We start from the raw sequence: 21,172 nt of genomic DNA on the forward strand, positions 1-21,172 counted from the left end.
TACAACTGAACAACAACAAAACAAACACCCTGATTAAAAAATGGGCAGAGGATCTGAGTAGACATTTTTCCAAAGAAGACATACGGATGGCCAGTAGGCACATAAAATGATGTCCAATATCACTAATCATTAGGGAAATGCAAATCAAAACCACAATGATGTATCACCTCATGCCAGTTAGAATGGCTATTCTCAAAAAGACAGGAAATAACAAGTGTTGGTGAGGATGATGAGAAAAGGGAACACTCATACACTGGTGGTGGGAATGTAAATTGGTGCAGCCACTATGGAAGACAGTTTAGAGATTCCTCAAAAAATTAAGAACAGAATTACCATATAATCCAGCTATTCTATTTCTGAGTATTTATCCAAAGAAAATGAAGATACTAATTCAAAAAGACATATGCACCCCTATACTCAGTGTAGCATTATTTACAATAGCCAAGATATGGAAACAACCTAAGTGCTCATCAATGGATGAATGGTTAGAGATGTAGTATATATGCACAATGCAATACTACTCAGCCATAACAGAAAGATGAAATATTGCCATTTGCAACAATATGGAAGGACCTTGAGGGTATTATACTAAGTGGAATAAGTCAGATGGAAAAAGACAAATGCCGTATGTTTTCACTCATATGAGGAATATAAAAAAATAAAATAAAATAAACAACCAAAAAGAATAAAATAAAATAAACAACCAAACCAAACAAAAACAAACATAGATACAGAGAAAAGATTAATGGTCACCAAGGGGAAAGGGACATGGGGGAGGGTAAAATGGGTAAAGGGGGTCAACTGCATAGTGATGGATGGAAATTAAACTTTCCATGGTGAGCACACAGTAGTGAATACGTAAGTTGAAATACACTGTGGTACACATGACACTTAAAAATAAAGAAAGAATTTAAAGTAAGACTTAGAATCACTGTTAACTTACATTTGGTTTGCCAAAGCTCTTTGTTTTTCATTAATAATAGTGATAATAATGTTTTCATTAAAAAATGTAAATGAGATACATTCTGTCTCCCTAACTTCAACTAGCTATCTTTAGACATTTTTATTGTAAAATGGTTTTTATATATTTTGGAAAAAAAAACAATAAAAAATATGTCTCAAACTGGCTGTAGGAATGCTACAACCAGAGAAGGAACAAATACACCTCCTCCATCTAGTTTAGTGATTCTCCATCTTGGCTCCACATAAGTATCACATAGGGAACTTTAAAAATCCTGATGCCCCAGATGTACCCAGACCAATCAAGTCATAATCTCTGGGGGTCGGACCAGTTATTGGTATTTTAAAAAGTGAGTCCAAGCCCAATTCACACCAAGCTCAGATCTACTACTGGCTACACAAGCCTGAGTGGTTTGACAGAGGAAAAAACAGATTATGAATTATCTATTTTACAAGTATGAAGTCACCACCAGTAAAGAACTCACTATTTCTCTAAGCAATTGTAACTGTGCCATTAATTTTCCTATAAATGCATTCAGTCATTCCTCTACTTTGTTAATTTACTCTGACTTGCATAGAATGGTAAAACCTATAATCTTTTCACAGATAATCAAGAGTTGCTTGTAGTACCTCCACTGCCGTTATTTCTACTCTCATAAAAATAACCCACCTCACACTTTCATAGTTCATTTTAGATCATTTCATAAACCCTATCATTAATCCCAGAGCTTTAGGTATATAGTAAGCACCATGATATGCCCTGATATGTGTATTTATTGGATTTGCATTTCTATTCATATCATAACTATATCCAAACTGCACCTGCAGATTCCCTGTATCAGCAGCCATCTGAAAGGCACAGACTTTAATTCTACTTTAATGCAGAGCTCCTAAATTTGAGCAGATGCTTGAAAGTACATTTCAGCCAGTGTGGTGGCTCATAAGACTCACTGTTTTTTTGTCTCAGTCTTGCATAGAGCTAAAACTTATAGAGTTAGCACTTATTTGACTGATTGATGATCACTGGTCCCACTCCCACCTCCACCCACCACCCCGTGATCAAAATTTCCTAAAGCTGCTCTGATTCCAAGAATGATCAGGGCTGGACTCATAAACAGATTTACCAGGAAGCTTAAGCCTCGGGGCCTCTCAATGTGTATGGGCCTCTTCCAAAGCCCTGGGAGGTGCTCTAAAGGTTTGTAATTTTATATTCTTTTCCTTGAGGCAGACTGTGTAAGTGTTAGACCCCACAAATCCCGGATCCATCCACAGTGGGCCTAATGTAACTTGGCTGCCAATCGCAAGGCAAGCACTAAATAAATTGTGAACTCTTTATAATGTGAAGTTAAGAAGAATTAATCGTGTCACAATCATGCCCACAGATCAGGCTTTCCTTCCTCTCCCGCAGAGGTACTCCTGTTGGTCTACAAGGAAATGGAGCATGACATGGAAGGAAGAGACACCCATCTTTGGAAAGGACAGGCTCTAAGTCCTTAAAGAAACCAGAGGGGAAATTCCAGTCTTTTCCAGTGTGTGTGGAAATCAGGTAGGCTCAGACCCGAGGGGCAGGACTGGCAATCCTGAGTACATACCAGGCCACCTTCCACAGATAAATCAACATTCTCTGACTTTACGGCATGCACGTCTTATCTGGCCTCTTTGCGAAGAAAATTTTCTGTCCATCCTTTTGCTAAATTTAAATACCTTTTAATGCAGTAAAATTACCTTCTAAGCAATCATTTAAGAGAAATGGCTTACATGCAAATGCCTGCAGTGAGTATTTGAAAGCATAGTCACTAACTGACAGTTCTAACCCAGAGTTGCCAGATTCCTGTGTATTTTGGTAGAGGTAGAGGTTGAGGGCAGGGAGGTGAGAGAGGATTAAAGCAAGAGGGAACCCGAAGAGGAGCCTGAAACATGAAAGCCCCCCTCTGCAGACCGCATGGCTTGGCCGGGCGGCACGTTGTTTCAGTCTATAAGCCACACACACAGCAGAGCGGCACCACCAGGTGGTCCCATATTGCAGCCAGACAAGCAGACAGGAAGCCTGGAAAAATGGATGTGAGCATGAGATGTTCACTTATCTATACCACCTTCCCTCCTGCTCACCTCTGCAGGCTCTCCACGTTCCAGTGTGCATTCGGGTCATAATTCCTGATTCAGAGAGTGGATACAAAGCCTGGTTTGAGACTTAAACATTAGGTAGCACTAGCTTCCTTCAGACACCTGTCTGTCTGGGTCTAGGGCTTCTCTGGGCAGTAGCAGGCTCTCCTCTCCCTGACCAGCCAAGGAGTCCAGATCATCTTCCTAGCACTTCCTCTCTTTCTGTTCCATGTCCACCTGCCCTAGTGGCCTATGAACCTGAGCCCTTCTGCCAATTTCACGTAGGCAGGTGGACTCTCCTGTGGGGCTAGATCCATGAAGCAGCCGAGCCCCAGGGACGTACTGATCCCTACTCCAAAACAGACCCTCTTTCGTACCACCATTAGCCACCGAAACTGACCCCTGTGCAACTTGCTGCCTTGACAGCGGAGCCAAAGATACTGCCAAAGCCATCCTTTATGTCATTTCTGTCTAAACTTGAATCATGTGGCTCCAGACCCCATTACAGGCAACATCAGCAGCAGTGTGATAAAACAGGAGGTCCAGGCCAGCCTGCACCTAGCAGTGCTGGCTGTCGTCAGTCAGCAGTCTGCCCCTCCTCAGCTGGCTCACTGAGGAGAGCTTTCTTGCTAAGGCTCTTTCGGCTGCAGGGGAGAAGCGGGAACAGGCCACAGAGCAGCAGCAGTGTTCGGATAGTGAGGAAGACCTGGCTATTGTGGTTACTTTATCCTCTGGCCCATCAGGCATGGGCAAGCCCAAGTCTGAAAGCCAGTCTCCGTTAGAACTTTGCTTCAATCTCAGGTGAAAAAAAGATACCTTCCCCGACCCAGCCTCCAGCAAATGGGGAAATGGTCTCATCCTGAATTGACCTAAAAACTATTTTCCCTTACAAACCACACTTAAATTAAGAGACCTGCGAGGAAGCTCTGTATTTCACTTTTTCCAAAGACAGACTAGCTTGTGAGAACAAAAGACAGAAGAAGGTCTTAGCAAATCACAGTTGATAACCAATTCTGCCGGAAGTGTAGGGAAGACTCCTTTATTATCTCATCAAAGAAATGTTCATTATTATAACATGTAGTCAACAACAGAAGCTGAATGGATTGAGAAGACATCAATACTATTACCATTACAGGCTGTATTGTGTTATACTGATGGGAACTGAGGGGAAGGTTCTGGGAATATTTAGGGTAAAGAACATCCCCAATTTGCCTGACTACATCCAGTGAAGTGTGTGTGGTAAAATAGTTAAGATGTGGAATGTAGTCAAAGTGCAAAGACTTTCCATTCAGATGGGATATCTATCTATCTATCTATCTATCTATCTATCTATCTAGATAGATAGATAGATAGATAGGTAACTATGAATTACTATGGTAATTCATGTTCCTTACAGTGTATCTCTTTGTACTTACTTCAACTTAGAAAGATTTCACACAGACAGTACCTACCAGTTACTATTGTTGAATATAGGTTCATAGGCTTTGGAAATGGACTTCTCTGGTAGGTGAGCAACGGCTAATTAACAAAATACACCAAAAATACACTCCCGGAACACAGAGAATTAGTTTAGGTGAAGATACTTACAGCAACAAGGCTGTTTAAACCACATATGGATTTATTTTAACATAATGTCCTCCTTGCACATGAGAGAAGAGGACAGAGATCATGAATATAATTTTTCATCTATTTAAAATACCATGCTTTTATTTTAAGTACTTCTTTACCCTGAAGATTAACTGACAGCAACTCAGAAAGCATCATGGAGCTACTGGAAATGAATTTTGCGTCCTCTAAAGCAATAGATCCCTCCCTCCTCCCCGCTCCCTCCACAAACCTTCCCTCCCACCTTGCATATGCTTTCAGCACTGGACTCAGTTAAAAGGGAACCACGTGTTCTCGACAATTTGGCTAAAAAGGTTAAAGAACTCCACAAAACAACATGAAAGAAATAACACATCCTTCTCTGATACAGAAGTTCTCAAAAGGGTTACGCACAGGCCACCTGTGTGAGACTCACCTGAAGGTGCTTATTTAAAAGATGGCATCACGCCAAGATGCACTGACTTAGGGAGCTGGGAATCTGCATTCTTAAGAAACTGCCCAGTGTATCATCAAGACGCCGGCAGGCAAGGACCACTGATTTACCATACATTGCCATGTGTCTGCACTCAGCTGCTGGCCCCTACTCACCAGGTGGACTCCCATGTCCTGCTGCAGCTGTGGCAATTGCAAAAGCAGAAGCAGGCGAAACAGAGCAGTGGGAGTTGTCGGCGGTCTGTCCTGGTTATTTCAAAAGAATGGAAATGGCATGGTGAGGCAGTTGGATAATATAACGTAATAAAAATTCTCATTTTCATTCCAGCACTGGATGAATGCAAATACCCTGCATTGTCCTTATTAATAGGCAAATAACAAGATTCTATATTAGCAAGTCCATTCTAGGTATAGCCCCAAGAGAAATGAAAGCATACATCTACACAAAAACTTATACGTGAACATCCATAGCAGCATTATTCATAACAGCCAAAAAGTAAAAACAATCAAATGTCCACCAACTGGTGAAATGATAAACCAAATCAAAAATTCTCATACAAGGGAATATCATTTAGCCACAAAAAGGAATGGAGTACTAATACATACTACAACATGAATGTACCTTGAAAACATCATGCTAAGTGAACGTCAGTCATAAAGAGTCACATATTGTATGATCCCATTTACATTAAATGTCCAGATTAGGTAAATCCATAGAGACAGAGAGTAAATTAGTGGTTTCCAGGGGCTGGCGGGGAGATGGGAATGGGGAGTGACTACTAATGAGTACATGGTCCCTTCGTGGGGGAGGTGATGAAAATGTTCTGGAATGAGATAGTAGTCATGGCTGCCCAGCCTCGTGAATAGATAAAAGCCACTGAACTGTGTAGTTTAAAAGGGTGAATCTTATGGTATGTGAATTTTATCTCAATATAAAAAATATTTTTAAAAAATATTCTACATTTTACTGATGGAATTTTCTTCTCAAAGTACCTTTAGAAGCAGAGATGGGTTCTTAAATCGAAGGATGCACTCAGCACCTTTAGGCAGCCCCTCTCACGCAGATACTTACACACAGCATTTGCTAATATTGCTGACAACCTCACTGTTTTTCTCACTCAGGCTTTTAGTGAAGATAGCTCACTGTGATTTTTGATTAGTTTGCCCCTAAAGTTATATAGTCATGCTTAAAATAAATAAGAGGGGAAGCAAAGAGCTGGTTAATGTACCCAAGCATGAAAGCAAAGAACAGCTCTACCCTCTCCTTCAGCAGTAGCCTGAAAACATTTGTGAAGCAAGGTGGCAAGTAGACAGATGAACAGGCAAAATTCAGCTACACAGTGAGAAAATGTGTGATACTGTCCCCATTTGGATGCACCATATTATCACAGATTTTGGCTTTCTTCCTGTATCGCTGGGATTTAGTCAGATCAGGAGAGAAACAAAGGACTTAGTTAATCCACAAACAGGATGAGGATTTCCAAATGATGTTTATATAAATTTAAAAACATTTTAAATGAATATAAACATATGAAAGAGACCGTACTAAAACAGAGCTCTAATAATAGTAACCAAGTGGACAGCATTTAATCTTGCCTTGGTAAAGTTTTGCTTTCACAGACTTTGGCCCCAAACTCTTACAGGTTTAATGAACTCAAGGGAGTCTGTCCCACATGGCAATGGTCAAAGAAGTTGCCAAGGCTTGGACTGACCAAGCCTCTAAGAAGAGTAAAGAGATTTGGCTAATTCCATAGTAGTCCTATAACAAGCCAGGGAATCTAGCTTGTTACCCTTGGTTTTTCAGAGCTATCCAAATGTCAGGGTGACCCATGACTGACCAGGAGCCCCAAAGGGCTAATATCCATCAGGGCAAATCTGCTGACAACCCAGACTAGCTTCTCTTGGAGGTGATGGCAATGAAAACAGCTTCCACCACGAGGCTAAGCCTGCAAATGAAATGACCATTTGGAGCCATGCACTCTATCTTTTGCTACACTGCCTTACTTAAAGTAGGAGTATGAGAGTCAGAAAACGTCTACGTTTTACATGGGTTACTTAGGGTGAATTTGGTTTCATAATTGAATAATTTTCCCTTCCAACTTGAAATAATTGGCTTGAGAAGAAAAGAAGAAAACATTTCTAAAACAACTGTAATTTGGATATATTTATTTGAGCAATGAGGAGATAAAAGATTTCTGTCTTTTGTTCTGTCTTCCCTCCAATTAGAAAACATTTGGTATATTCTAAAACAAATTATGGGATAATGTTTTATAATTTTCATAACTACAGAAAAGATACCAGATTCTGCCCCTAGCAATAATGAAGATTGGCGCTCCATGCAACTGGACTTTATTTTAGCTGAAACAGTGTTCTTAATAAGGTCCCCCCCAACAATTCTGTGTCCCAGATGAACCTATTTAATACAGACTACACTGGGATTCATGGTAAGGTATCAGAGTCTGGGAACATTTTGGTGAAACCAGCACTGAAATTCAATCAACTAGCAACTAAGAACAGGCTTCTCAATTCAGGTTACTCCACACAAAGTGTCATGCAATGATGGGGTCAAATAAATATTGGTTATACTAATGACATACTCTCTAATCATTTATTTTCTACTACTTGGTCCTACAGTAACATTTGCTTCCCATTACTTTTCATAACTGAGACTAAAAATATTTGGGGAGTGAAATAGGAAGGCAAACAAAAGATTCAGGAGCTAGAATCATCCCTCGCTTGCGTGTTTCTGAGTCCCTTTCTGAGCGCTCACCTCCGGGCTGGCGGTAGCGGAGGTGCCGAGGAGTTGAGGGTGACCTGCAAGGTGAAGGTTCGGTGGCATCTGCCGCGGGGGAGCTTTCCACTCCTGCTCGGTCCACCGGCGCAGACTCTAGCACTGCTGCTTTAAAACATCATGAATTTTAACAACCAGGCCATGAATTCAAGAGCTTCTTGTCAGTATCATGCATGGAAACACAAAAGTTCATTATGGATAATAAGCATTTCATGTTAGTCTATATTTTAAAGGACTTTATCATGAAATCGAGTCACTCTTCCTGGCGGAATGTTAACGACACGAAGTCTAACTGTGGCTCATCTCCACACCTGTCTTGCTGACCCTGCTGAGCCTGGTTGACCCTCCCAAGCCCCTTTTGTTCAACACAACAGATGTTACTGATAAAAAGAAGAGGATATGCAGTGGCTTCCACGCCCTCCAGAACGTTTCTGCCTTCTTGGAGTGGGAAAAGAGGGACTTTTTCCAGATGGTAAATGAAAATTGGGACTTCATTAGTTCTTTGCCTGGGCTGCTCCCTTAAGACAATTCAAGGAGCCCCCCTGCCTAAGGATCTACAGCTGTACTGTCCAAAATAGTAACACGAGCCCAAAGTGGCCATGTAAGTTTAAATGAAAACTAAATTTAAGTGAATATTTCACTTGCTCACTTGCACTGGCCACACTTCAAGTACTCAGTAGCCACGTGTGGTGAGTGGCTACAGTACTGAACAGCATTTCCATCCTCCCAGAAGGTTCTATTGGGTAGCCCTGTCCAAGAGCTACAGATCAGCAGGAAGCAAGTGGACATTTTTACAATGAACAGTTGAGAGATTTTTAAGATAATCTGTGCCTCTTCACTGCAGCTAACATCCCATGAGTAAAAGAAACAGTCCAGAGTCACATTTAAGCTATTACCACATCCCTTGCGCTAGCTTAGTAACCAGGTAAAATTACAACTTTGTGTGTGTTCTTTTCAGGAAAAGCACTACAAAAATTTCATAAATTTCCAACAACTCTTCCATTTCTTTTTCCTTGGGCTTTTCATCAACCGACAAAAGCTGTATCACCTCCACTAGTTTTCCATTTACCCCTGTCAGCAGAGCTACTCTCAACTCAACTCCCTTTACCATTCCATTCAAGATTTCACTCAACAAACTTGACAAAATCCCTAATGACTTCACATAAAGCCATTTTTACACTTGCATGTGATTTACTCCCTTAGAAATATGGCCCCAAGTCAGCTCTTTTGAAAAACAAAGGGGCCAGGGAAGGGAAATGGTTAGAATCTTTCCTCCAATGACATAATTACAGTCAAGCTGGCAATGATGCAGGATGGAGACATAAAAATCAGTGCTTAGCTGTTAGTTTTATTATTTTCTAAATAACTCCCTCAAAATGCAGTAATAGAAGGCATCTGCTTTGCAAGAGCAAGCAGAATATCAAATGTATGTCCTTGGTCTGATTCAACCATTCATTCCTCTGAGGCAAATGAGCAAATCATTTAGTCAGCAATTACACTGAACCCAAAACACTTCCCAGCGAGAGAGTTGGACAGGCCCCGAAAGTCCACTGAAAGAACAGGAAAGCACAGAATAACACTGTAAGCAAACGGGCACCTACAGAGAGGAGAAAACATGCCAGCACTGTGGGGGGAAAGAAGCGTTTCCTTCTGCCAGGTTCACTTTCAGTCAACTTCCATGCAAAGCAGCTTAGCCTGCAGAACGAGTGGGCAGATGTGGGCTCAAAACAAATGCTAAAATTGGGAGCACTTTCAGCCCACAGGCAGGCAATTTTCAAACTAAGAATACAGAAACAGACACTAGTGATGTGGGTCGTGCAGCGATGTTTAGACTGGTTGCACAGCCATGGCCCGAGAGAACGCTGATGGGGTAAGAGACCCAACACAGTGAGTGAGCTGCCCCATGGCTCTCCTTTCTTGCCTGCTGTCGGTTATGTTTTTTGTTGAGATCTCACCACTGGATGGAATCTGGATGTGAGCTGGGCTGATATTTGTGCTTTTTAGAAGGACCCAGGATAGCAGAAGGTGGGGACTTCGTGGTAGGAAGAAAGAGGGGCACTAATGAATGTTGGGTGAGCCTGGAACAGATCTGGGGACTGGGTGGAGGTGAAACCAACTGCATTATTTTTCCCGCCGAAGTTCACAGTCTTGCTCATTTTGAGGGATATTTCCTATTTCTCTTCTTTCCCTTCATGTCATTTGAAGTTCTCTTGCCAGGAAATATTGCAAGGCTGGCATTACAACTGCAATGACAATAAAACTGGACAAAGGTTACTAGCATTTTTCAAAGAGGGTACCCTGAAACTGTCTAGCTGGACAGTAGTGAGGGAGACCCACGACCTCAGTATGGGCCTAACGGTGAAGCTGATCTTGTGCAATGAGGTTTGTGGAGTTGCGTCCTGAGGTGAAAAGCAGAAACTGTACAAACTCTTGGCACAGGGCTTCTTATTCAAGTCTGCCAGCTGTCTTAAGTGTTACCATTATGCAAAGCACACGCAAACATCTTTCAAATTAAAGACAGATCATTGTCTCCCTTTACTTTGCCAACTGGAATTTTCAAGACTAGATAGCAGAGTTAATACGGCAGCACTCTTGGCTTCTGTAGACATTCTGTGCATGTGTGCACACACACACACCGACACAGACACAACTTGTCAGGCTGACACTGAAGTAAAGTGTTTAATCCATGACTTTTCTACAACTATTCCTGATCAGTATTGCCTATATACCAATGCAAAATAAAAGGAAAAACTAGATCTATAATTCCTTTGTTTCACCTTTTCAGAAAAATGCCAAAGAGCTCCCTAGACCCCAGTATAATTCTAAGCTTTCTATTCACAGTGTCTCCTTTATGAGGATCCACAGGATAAATTATTCTCAAGTCTCAGGAGCAAGAAAAGATGTGCCTGCACACCAATCTATTCTTAGCTTTCAATATGAATCACATAACTGATTACATTCAGAACCAAAATCAGAGTGACTTTAGGAACTGCAGAGGACCACACAGTACTCACTTGTTCACTAACCATACCCATGGCCTCATACGATTTTCCTCCATTGCCTGATTTCCTTATCTATTTTAGTTTTAATCCAGTGTACCATGTGCCTCTTTGAACTACCACCTTAAATACTTTCAAGAACAAGATGGGAAGTAAATACATTAAAAATAATCAGAAGACAGCTACAGAAAGAGAAAAAAAAATCAAGATGCTGGGCTTCCCTGGTGGCGCAGTGGTTGAGAGTCCGCCTGCCGATGCAGGGGACATGGGTTCGTGCCCCGGTCCAGGAAGATCCCACATGCCGCGGAACGGCTGGGCCCGTGAGCCATGGCCGCTGAGGCTGTGCGTCCGGAGTCTGTGCTCCGCAACGGGAGAGGCCACAGCAGTGAGAGGCCCGCTTACCATACACAAAAAATCAAGATGCAATGAGGTGGCCAAAAACAAAGTGTTTAATAGAAGGATTGCTGGAGGGGGGTGGAAATCATGGTAAAAATGAGAGATAAAGGGGCACATATTAGTGGGTAGACATGACTAAGACACATAGGGCAGAGGAGCGGGCATCTCTGGAGATGAAGTTGGCTCTAATGGGCTTCAACAAATGCCATGGGCCACACATGGACACAACCCTGGAATGTCCCGACCTCCCACAGTGAGAGAAGCTCTGTATTTAACCTTGACCTGGGAACTGCAAAATCATATTTCTACCCTGCGAACCATGTGGATAACCTGACCCTTGAAATGCTAACCGCAAATCATCTGTTTGGGGAAAATCCAGTGGAGAAACACAGAGGCATTAAGCCCTCAACTTTGGCTATTTCTCTAATGTGAGAAAGAACCTACTATTTCTGCCACACCATTATTCATGGACCCTCTCCATCTGCTGGGCCCTAGTCAGAAATTATCCGAGCTGCTACATAACAAGCTCTCTAGCTGATGCTAGCTGTGCCCACAATGATCCCTGATCCCACCTCTGCCCAACACCTACACTGACAAGTCTTTGCAGCCTTTGTCAGTGCCATTCCCTGGGAGCTTGATCTCCTTCTTTCTCATTTATCTTGGTCTCCCCAAGTCTAACCTTTTTCCAGCTTATCATTCCTGGGGTAAAACTACTGATTCCTACCAGTGATCACACCTCTATCTGAGACAGCAGGCCAAACAGATCTTACGATATGGCATCGAACCAACGCTATGCACTTTGGGCTTGGACTTCAAAGACCAGAACTAAGGAACTTGGTGACCACTGTGGAACAATCCATGTGCAAGTTAAAGTGTAAGAATTAATCAAGATGGGTAATGGGCAGCTTGACTGAGGACCTTTACAACTACGACACGTACTTAGTCTATAATGCAGAAAGAAATAGATTTTTCGTTTGCTCCTCTATTCAAGAAAAAAGTTCATACCTATACTACTAAGCATTAGCCAAATTAAAATGCAATCTCTGGGAAATTGCGAAAAAGGAGAAAGATTCTCACTGTACTCCTGTTAGGAGGCCACTATCAAAAGAAAGAAAATATTAAGTGTTGGCAAGGATGCAGAGAAATTGGAACCCTGTGCACTGTTGATGGGAATGTAAAGGATGTAGGCACTATCAAAAACAAAAATTTCCTCCAAAAATTAAAAATAGAATTACCATATGATCTAGCAATCTCACTTTTGGGTATATATGCAAAAGAATTGAAAGCAGGATCTTGAAGAGATAACTGCATACACATGTACACTGCAGTATTATTCACAGTAGCCAAGAGATGGAAGCAACCCAAATGTCCATCAATAGAGGAATGGATAAAGAAAATATGGAGTATATATACAATGGAATATTGTTCAGCCTTAAGAAAGAAGAAAATCCTGGCACATGTTACAGCATGGATGAACCTTGAGGGCCTTATGCTACATGAAATAAGACAGTCACAAAAAGGCAAATACTGTGTGATTTCACTTATATGAGGCATATAAAATAGTCAAACTTGGGACTTGCCTGGTGGCGCAGTGCTTAAGAATCTGCCTGCCAGTGCAGGGGACGTGGGTTCAAGCCCTGGTCTGGGAAGATCCCACATGTCGCGGAGCAACTAAGCCCGTGTGCCACAACTAATGAGCCTGCGCTCTAGAGCCTGCAAGCCACAACTACTGAGCCCACATGTCACAGCTATTGAAATTTGCGTGCCACAACTACTGAAGTCTGCGTGCTTAAGGCCCATGCTCAGCAACAAGACAAGCCGTCACAATGAGAAGCCCACACACCACAACGAACAGTAGCCCCTGCTCACAGCAACTAGAGAAAGCCCACATGCAGCAATGAAGACCCAATGCAGCCAAAAGTAAATAAATAAAATTTTTTTTTAAAAGTAATCAAACTCATAGAAACAGAAAGAAGATGGTGGTTGCCAAGGGCTGGGGGGAGGGAGAAATGCGGAGTTGTTCAATGGATATAGAGTTTCAGTTTTACAAGATGAAAAAGTTCTAAGTATGTATTGCACAACAATGCGAATATACTTAACACCACTGAACTGTACACTTAATGGCTAAGATGGCCAAAATGAAGGAGGAGGAAGAGGAGGATTCTTCAGGAGAGTTTTAAAAAGTTTACTAGATGCTAGAAAGCCCCAGGAAGACTAATAGCAGGGTTTCCTCTACAGAGCTGCGCGTGGCGTCAAACTGGACAAAAGCTGCCCCTTCAGAAGCATTGGTCACCCCTGCTCTCAGAAATGGGTTTCACCACTGGGTGTTACCCTCAGCCCTTTGCTCATAAGGTTCTCTTTGCCCATAAGTTTGCCTGTTTCCTCCGTCCAACTGAGACAGGAAGGAAAAGGGCAGAGCACAACCCTTAAAAGAATGACAGGGCTTCCCTGGTGGCGCAGTGGTTGGGAGTCTGCCTGCTGATGCAGGGGACACGGGTTCGTGCCCCGGTCTGGGAGGATCCCACATGCCGCGAAGCGGCTGGGCCCGTGAGCCATGGCCGCTGGGCCTGCGCGTCCGGAGCCTGTCCTCCGCAACGGGAGGGGCCACAGCAGTGAGAGGCCCGCGTGGCGCATAAAAAAAAAAAAAAAAAAAAAAAAAAAAAAAAAAAAAAAAAAAAAAAAAGAATGACACAACCATGTAGAAGAACAGGATACCACAAAAAACAGTTAGAACCTACTAAGCCCAAGATGGTGGAAGATCCGACTCCCAGGAGACCTTGAGCCTCATTATACACTCATTGTAATGCATTAACACACTAAATGACACACCCACCAGTGCCATGACAGTTCCGAGGCTGGCCATAAAAGGCCAAAACGTGGGCGGTGGCCCAATTCCTGGAAATCTCTGCTGCTTCCCCAAAGTAGCTGGAATAATCCTCCCACTCGTTAGCCTATGAAATTACCCAGCCCTAAAAACTAACGGCCCCAACACCAGGGGCCACCTCTCTCGCCTTCTGTCTATGGAGTGTGTATCTCTCTAAATAAACCTGCCTTCACTTTACTACGGCTCACTCTTGAATTCTTTCTTGCGCGTAGCCAAGGACCCTCACTTGGTGGCCTGTCCCAGGGACTCACTTGAGACCTGGGCCATGACCATCCTCTGGTGCCCCATTTTTTCCCCACAACACAACCCATTTATCCATTCTTCTTGGCTCATGTCAATGACACTTCCTGATTCTGCTCAAACATTATCTTCCCCGCTTTTTACCTTCTGGAGCACTCCATCTATACCTCTTGTACCATCTGCCCTTATACTTATGTTTTGTCCACCTTCTCCAGGGAACTATATATAAGGGGCCTGGGAACCATCTTATTTACCATTATGGACCCTGTAGCCCAGCAACCTGCACAGAGAAGGTGGTCACACAATGACTCCTGAACAGACCTTACTGTGTTCTCATCCCAGCCTCAGGGGCAATCAAACCAAAGCCTCAGTCACAAATGTCTGGCACTAAAATACTTATTCCTAAAGCTCCCCTAACTCAAAATAACATGAGAAACCAGACTTACCTCCAGATTTCCCCTCTCCTATTTAATACAATCCAATAAAGGAGGGGGAAAGAACTTTCCATATTCTGAGAAGTTTCTGTGCTTCCCAGGGTGCTCTGGCCCAGAGGGGAGGTTTGAGATAAGCCTCCCAAAGTCATTCCCACCTTGGAGATTCCCAAGCACTGGCCTGGATCAAACCCCAGATGCACCTGTCACCTTGTGCATCACCTCATTATTCCCAGGAAAAATCCATCCTGATTCTACTAAAGCTTGTTGTTCTAATGACTTTTTAATTATCTTCCCCCTTTCATCCTCCTGAGTTGCTAACGTGTCAGTTTCAACAATTTCTTGTTTAAATGGGTGCTCCTTTTGATGATGATAACCGCTCCAGTTACAATTCCACTAAGTACTTCACTCAGAAAGCTCATTTAAGCGATCTGAGCTAGAAACTACATAGAATCTTGAAAAGTAGGGGTAGAAAAGCAGGGGTCTATGCTTCCATCTGGGTGATCCTCTTTAAAATCTGGACACTTTGTCTGACTTATTGCCCAATTTTTTATTATGTTATCAGTAAAGAAATCAGTTACCTTATAGTAAAAAAAAAAAAAGCTGTTTGCTAATTTGGTCGTGAAACCTTTTTTATTTTCATCACAGAAACACTGGATTATAAAAGAACAAGGATCACCTCCTCCAACCCCTATGTTGTACCAAGCTGAGGAGGGTAGGGAGATGTGCCACGGGAATCCTTGATTAGTCCCCTGAGTGCTTTGCTTGATTTATTCATTTAACAAAAATTTACTACCTGCCAGGCACTGGCCAAGGCACTGACAGTACAGAGGTGAACAAGACAGACAAGGTTGCTGATCTCATGAGCTTATATAGGAAGACTGTCCAGGCAGAGGGATAAACAAATGCAAAGGCCCTGAGGCAGAAATGACCCAGGTGTTTCTGAGACACAAAAAGGAAATCAATGTGACTGTAGCTGAGCAGATGAGGGAGCATAGCAGGAGCAGGGGTTAAAGAGAGAGACAGCATCCAAGTCTCATAGGATCTGAAGGCCTTGGGAAGATAAATGTGCTTTATTCTAAGTGTGATAAGAAGTCATTAGAGAATCTAATCAGGAAACCAGATGATCTAATTCACATTTTTAAAAACCACTTTGGTTGTGTCATGGAAAATGAACACTGTCTCAGACTTAACTTTTCTCCCTATATCTCTGTTGTAATAGGGAGTGTTGCCTTGGAAACTAAACTGAAGAAGTCATCTTAATGACCTAGCTCCCAGGCTAGGTCGTCACATTAGCAGGGAAAGGCTGGAAGCAGTACAGGTGCTTAAGGTAGACACTGGAGGAGGAGAAGGCTCTGAGGCTCAAGGTCATGGACGAGGACCATGGCAACCTATCTCTACGCCAAAAATCATGCTGTGGTCTTTAGCCAACCAGCCTTAATTCCACCAAGAACCTTCCAGTGATAACCCTTTAGATGACACCATTCTTCCATAGACAACTGACTGCAATTAGCCTTTTATCATAGAAGGCGGCTAACCTAGCTCTCCTTCCACAAAGGCTAGAGGGAACTACAGGAATTTTTTCTAACTAGCCATTGTATTCATTCTACTTTCTATGCAGAAGTAGGAAAGTTGTAAAGAAAGGAAACTAGGGCTCCAGAAGGAATGGTGGGGAAACAGGGGGCCAGCAAATGCGGGGTATGGCAGCTGGATAATACCTCTTTGAATACTTCGTTTTAGCTTGTTACACAGATCCACGCGCGGGTTAACTACATGCTCTTCTACAGATCCTGGGCTTTGTTCTGGAGAAGAAAGGCCTCGGCTAAGATCCAGCGGTACTTTACCAGTGTGTGGTGGTGGGGATGCAGCAGGGCTGTGAGTGGTGGTGGGACTGCTGGACGCCGAGGAGGTGGTCAGGTCCAAAGCTCCTATCCTTGAGTTCAAGGGAGAAGTCAAGGACAACTTTCTGGCCCTCACTGGGGAGGACGTTCTGGACACAGCCAGTGGTGGTGGGGAAGAGAATTTGCGACACAGGCGCGGGGATTTGCCATCCACCAAGTGTTCACCTCTGCTATTCTGGCTGGTAGCGAAAAACAATTCCAACGACCTAAAAATAAGAGCAAAACCTATTAACAGGCTGTAGCCAAGTGAAAATGAGTTCCCTGATGTCATTCAAGAACATGCTCCCTACATTAAAAGGCCACAATATTATCACAGTTCTGTTGCTGGATTCACCTTCATTTAAATGCTGCATGTATACCACACACTTGCCAAAGGAACACAGACAGTATTTAGGCTTAGTCTAATCCCCTGCTACTAAACTGTGGTCCAAAGACAAGTAACACTGGTAACGGGCTCCACTCCAGACCTACTGAATCAGGGCCTGCAATTTGACAAAAAAGGAGAAACAAAAGCCCCAAACAATAGAGTTATCTTCCAAATATTCACAGAGCAAGCAAAGGCCACTTGGAAACTTCAACTGCTTCTCTCGGGAACTGTCTGTGACCTCGACTCCCCCCCTTCTACTGGCGGGGCCTGGCAAGTTCAAAGGCAAGCCAGTGCCCTGCAGAGCAGGGCTGCCATCTGCACAGAGACCCAGGGACCAGGTGGGCCACACTTTCATCACAGGGTAGTGCCGGGCCTACCTGACGGGGATAGAGGTGAAAGGCCTCTTGTATATGTCAGAAAGCTTCCCCAGCACCACGGCTGCCGTCGTGAAAATCCGATAGGTGTGCAGAAAGGTATTGAGGAAATCGATACTAAGAAACCGCAGGTCTGTCAGTCGCTCCAAGAGGCGCTCCACGCTGGCATAACGGATCTGGGGCACTTTGCAGGAGTTGAGTGTTTTACTGAAGCAAATGTCAGTGTCATCCTTGTGAAGACGGGCATCAGACCTATGCACAAGGCAGGAACATGAGGACAAAACCAGGGTGCAGCTGCCTCTCAGCCCCTGAGTATCTCAATATTTGTAAGTATATACTCGTGTCTGGGCTTCCCCTTACATGTGATGAAAGATGTGATAGGACATATTACATACAACAAAGCAGGGCTGTAAAAACATCAAATGTGCCATTATAATTTAGGAAGTTCAGAATTAATTGTGGAGACGTTAATAATTCATTTCACTCTGTGAATTCCTTCTGCAGGGGAGGAAAAATAATTTTCTCTCCACCCTCCTGAGTTGTTGGCTGAGACCCTGTGATAAAAGACAGATGAACAAGAGAAAAATAAACAAGTTTACATGGGAGATAACCAGGGGAAAATGAGAAACTCAAAGAGGTGGCTTAGAACTCAGACTTAAATACCATCTTATAGGGAAAGGGAGGTGGGGGGTATGTAGGCCTCTCAGGGGAGAGTAAATGATTTTTAGGAAAGATGAATGAACCCTTAGAATAGATGGAAGGTATGATAGTTTGTGACAGTTTGCCTGGGTGTGATGTCGACATCTAGTCTCCTGTGACTACTGTCAATCTTCCATGGTTGGTGAAACTCCTGGGAAGGGGATTTACAACAACTGAGTTCCTTTTGGAGAATCTGTCTTCAGGCAGATGAGAAGAATTCAGAAAAATCCTCTCTCTGCATTTGCTGTTTTTCAAGTACCTATAGCTCAACATAATCAATATGCCACAGTGGCATATTATAGGGTGGCATATTCTGCTACCCTTCACTTCTTTCTCTGGTTCAATCATGTTTTATTAGGAAATTAAAGCCAAAACCCCATTTAGGAGGGGCACTGCTTATGCCCTCAAATCAGAATATCAGAAGTGTGGTTAAAAAGTAGCAGGTTGGGGCTTCCCTGGTGGCGCAGTGGTTGAGATTCCGCCTGCCGATGCATGGGACACGGGTTCATGCCCCGGTCTGGGAAGATCCCACCTGCCGTGGAGCGGCTGGGCCCGTGAGCCATGGCCGCTGAGCCTGCGCATCCGGAGCCTGTGCTCCGCAACGGGAGAGGCCACAACAGTGAGAGGCCCGCCTACCGCAAAAAAAAAAAAAAAAAAAAAAGTAGCGGGTGACATTCTCCCCACAGAGGGGTGGGGAGGAAGAGGAGACCCAAATATCACTGCTGTTATCTGTGGTTATTTCTTTTCCTCGCTTCTAATTTTGTACATCTGTGCTTTCCCCCTTTTTTCTTGATTAAACTAATAGATTATATTATTAGGTATTTTCCCTCTGGCACCAGCTCTTTGATTGATCAATTCTACTGTTTTTCTATATTTTAATTTATTAATCTCCATTCTTATCTTAGTTATTTCCTTCCTACACTTTCCTACAGTTGATTTTTGTCATTCTTTTTCTAAGTTCTTGAATGTTAGAAAAAGAATGCTTAATCCATTCCATTCTTTCTGGCTGATAAATGCATTTAAGGCCAACCATTTTCTGATTACAATTTAATCCATAAATTGTGTGAAATGTTGTGTTTTCCTTACATTTTCAATATTCTGCAGTGTTAAAAATGTCTTCATAAAAAAAGTAATGGCTGTAATATAGGCAGTCAACTCTTCTAAAGATTCCCCCTGAACAGTGCCCACCTGCCCACCTGCAATGCTGGGCTTTTCTCATTCTCTAAAACCTCCCACCTGGCTCCTCCTCAACCCATCACCCTGAGGCCCTCGCACTGGAAGCCTGCGGCAGCCTCTCCAGGTAGACAGCAAACTGGAGGGAAGATTCACATGGCAGCCCTCAAGATCCTTGGCTGTGCGCAGAGCCCTCAGCCCATGGTGCACCTTTGTTAGAAAGGGCAAAAGAAGCCGGCCAAGTTCATTAGATGAAAAGCTTGGAAGCTGAGGCTGAATCCAAGTGGGGCTCAAAGAAATACATACCTTCGCTAGGACTGCCCGTAGCCTTCACATTCCCATCTGAGACCCCATGTCCCCCTTCATGGCAGCATGTCAGAACAGACAGTCAAGTCCTGGATTTCACCACTTGATTAAAGGATACACTACAGGGCCAGTGATGTTCAGTGAGGCAGCTGAAGCTGGCTTGTTGTGAGTGCCCTTAATTAGCCCTTTCAGCACTTCAAGGGATTTTAAGTTATATATTTATTTTCTTTGGGATAAAAAGAAATCAATAGCTTCCTTAGCTTGCTCTTGGAAACGTTCCACCCCAAAGTAAGCTCAGTGCAGATGGAAGGACTTCATTTGCAGACTTGAAAGAGCATTTTAAATGAGTAGCTTACTTCTGATGAGGAACTAAGGGTGGCCTGTTAGTTTTAGTCACATCACTGATCTCGAAAATACATAAGTGCATCTTTTGAGATTCTTGAAAATAGCATGGCTCTTTTTTGCACTAAGCATGTGACCCTCAACCAACTTTACTTTTCTGGTTCTTAATCTTTCTCATTTGTTAAAAGACCTTAGAAACTTTTATGAATCAAACAGTCTGTCTAGAGGATGGCTAATCGAGGTAATCACTTTTTCTCCCACCATTTTCCCACCTAAAATCTCTATTTTCTAAGAAAACTGGTTGTGTCATGGAAAATGACACAGAAAACTGAGGGCAACTATTATTAAAAGAAAGCAAGCATTAGCCTATACACATAAAGCATAAAACATCACTTAAAGGGATATAATCACCTAATAAATGTCATGATTTTGCATTCTATTCGTAGTTTTGAGCTTTGCATCTTTTGACTATAATTACTTTAACCAAACACTAGGAGGAAAAAATATATTGTAGCCAACATGAAATTGAAACTAATTGCACCACTGTCCTTCAAAATTATTACTACAGTTTCATTTTAAGAAAAGAAATTAAATATTTGGAAATTATTTAATTTTCTTTTATTACATTGAATGAAATCTTAATTTCCTAAGGGACCCTCGAGAAGATACAATGCGTTACTTAAGCCTCCTATGATAATAACAACTCCTTTTTGGTAAACACTTAAAAAAGTAATTTTGAGACATCAAACCCAAATCACCTATTGTAATTAGTAAGTTTTAAAAGGAAGTGAGTGCCTGCAAAGTAATGCCATTAGGGTAGAATAATTTTTTCTTTTAACTCTGTAAAACATCTTTTTTTTTTTTTCTCTCGTTGCATGTAGCCAGAGAGATGTGCAAGGAGGCAAGAATACAGAATTTAGGGTAGAATAGTGCCATGGAGGAGACTATCGGAAGGAACAGAGATTGCAAAATAACCCTCTTTTCTCTGAACCAGGCTCAATGAAGCAGGGAAAAATAGAAGGAAGAAAGATATGAAATACATGAAACTCTGCCTTGGGAATATATCTAGTAGAGTACAGATGGGCATCCAAACATGTGTGGCTCCAATAGGAAATCCCTACAGCCCGTGATACAGGTTTCTGTCCTCCCAGGAGACTGGTTCCAATTCA

General features: G+C 42.7%; 1 protein-coding gene across 2 annotated transcripts in view; it reads right to left on the minus strand.

Annotated features, from left to right (window-relative positions):
* The window catches only part of RASGRF2 (Ras protein specific guanine nucleotide releasing factor 2), a 240,941-nt gene that overhangs the window by 92,173 nt on the left and 127,596 nt on the right, over nt 1–21,172 (minus strand). The window contains exons 14-17 of one of the 2 annotated variants that reach the window (XM_032628373.1): nt 17,487–17,735; nt 16,560–16,948; nt 7,871–7,996; nt 5,257–5,346 (exon numbers count right to left, since the gene is read on the minus strand). In XM_032628373.1, the coding sequence (XP_032484264.1) occupies nt 5,257–5,346; nt 7,871–7,996; nt 16,560–16,948; nt 17,487–17,735 (854 nt within the window). Of the gene's footprint in view, nt 1–5,256; nt 5,347–7,870; nt 8,000–16,559; nt 16,949–17,486; nt 17,736–21,172 lie in introns of both variants that reach the window. The other variant, XM_032628372.1, reaches the window with a different exon arrangement.

Source organism: Phocoena sinus, chromosome 3 (assembly GCF_008692025.1).
Source record: "Phocoena sinus isolate mPhoSin1 chromosome 3, mPhoSin1.pri, whole genome shotgun sequence".
Classification (NCBI taxonomy): domain Eukaryota; kingdom Metazoa; phylum Chordata; class Mammalia; order Artiodactyla; family Phocoenidae; genus Phocoena; species Phocoena sinus.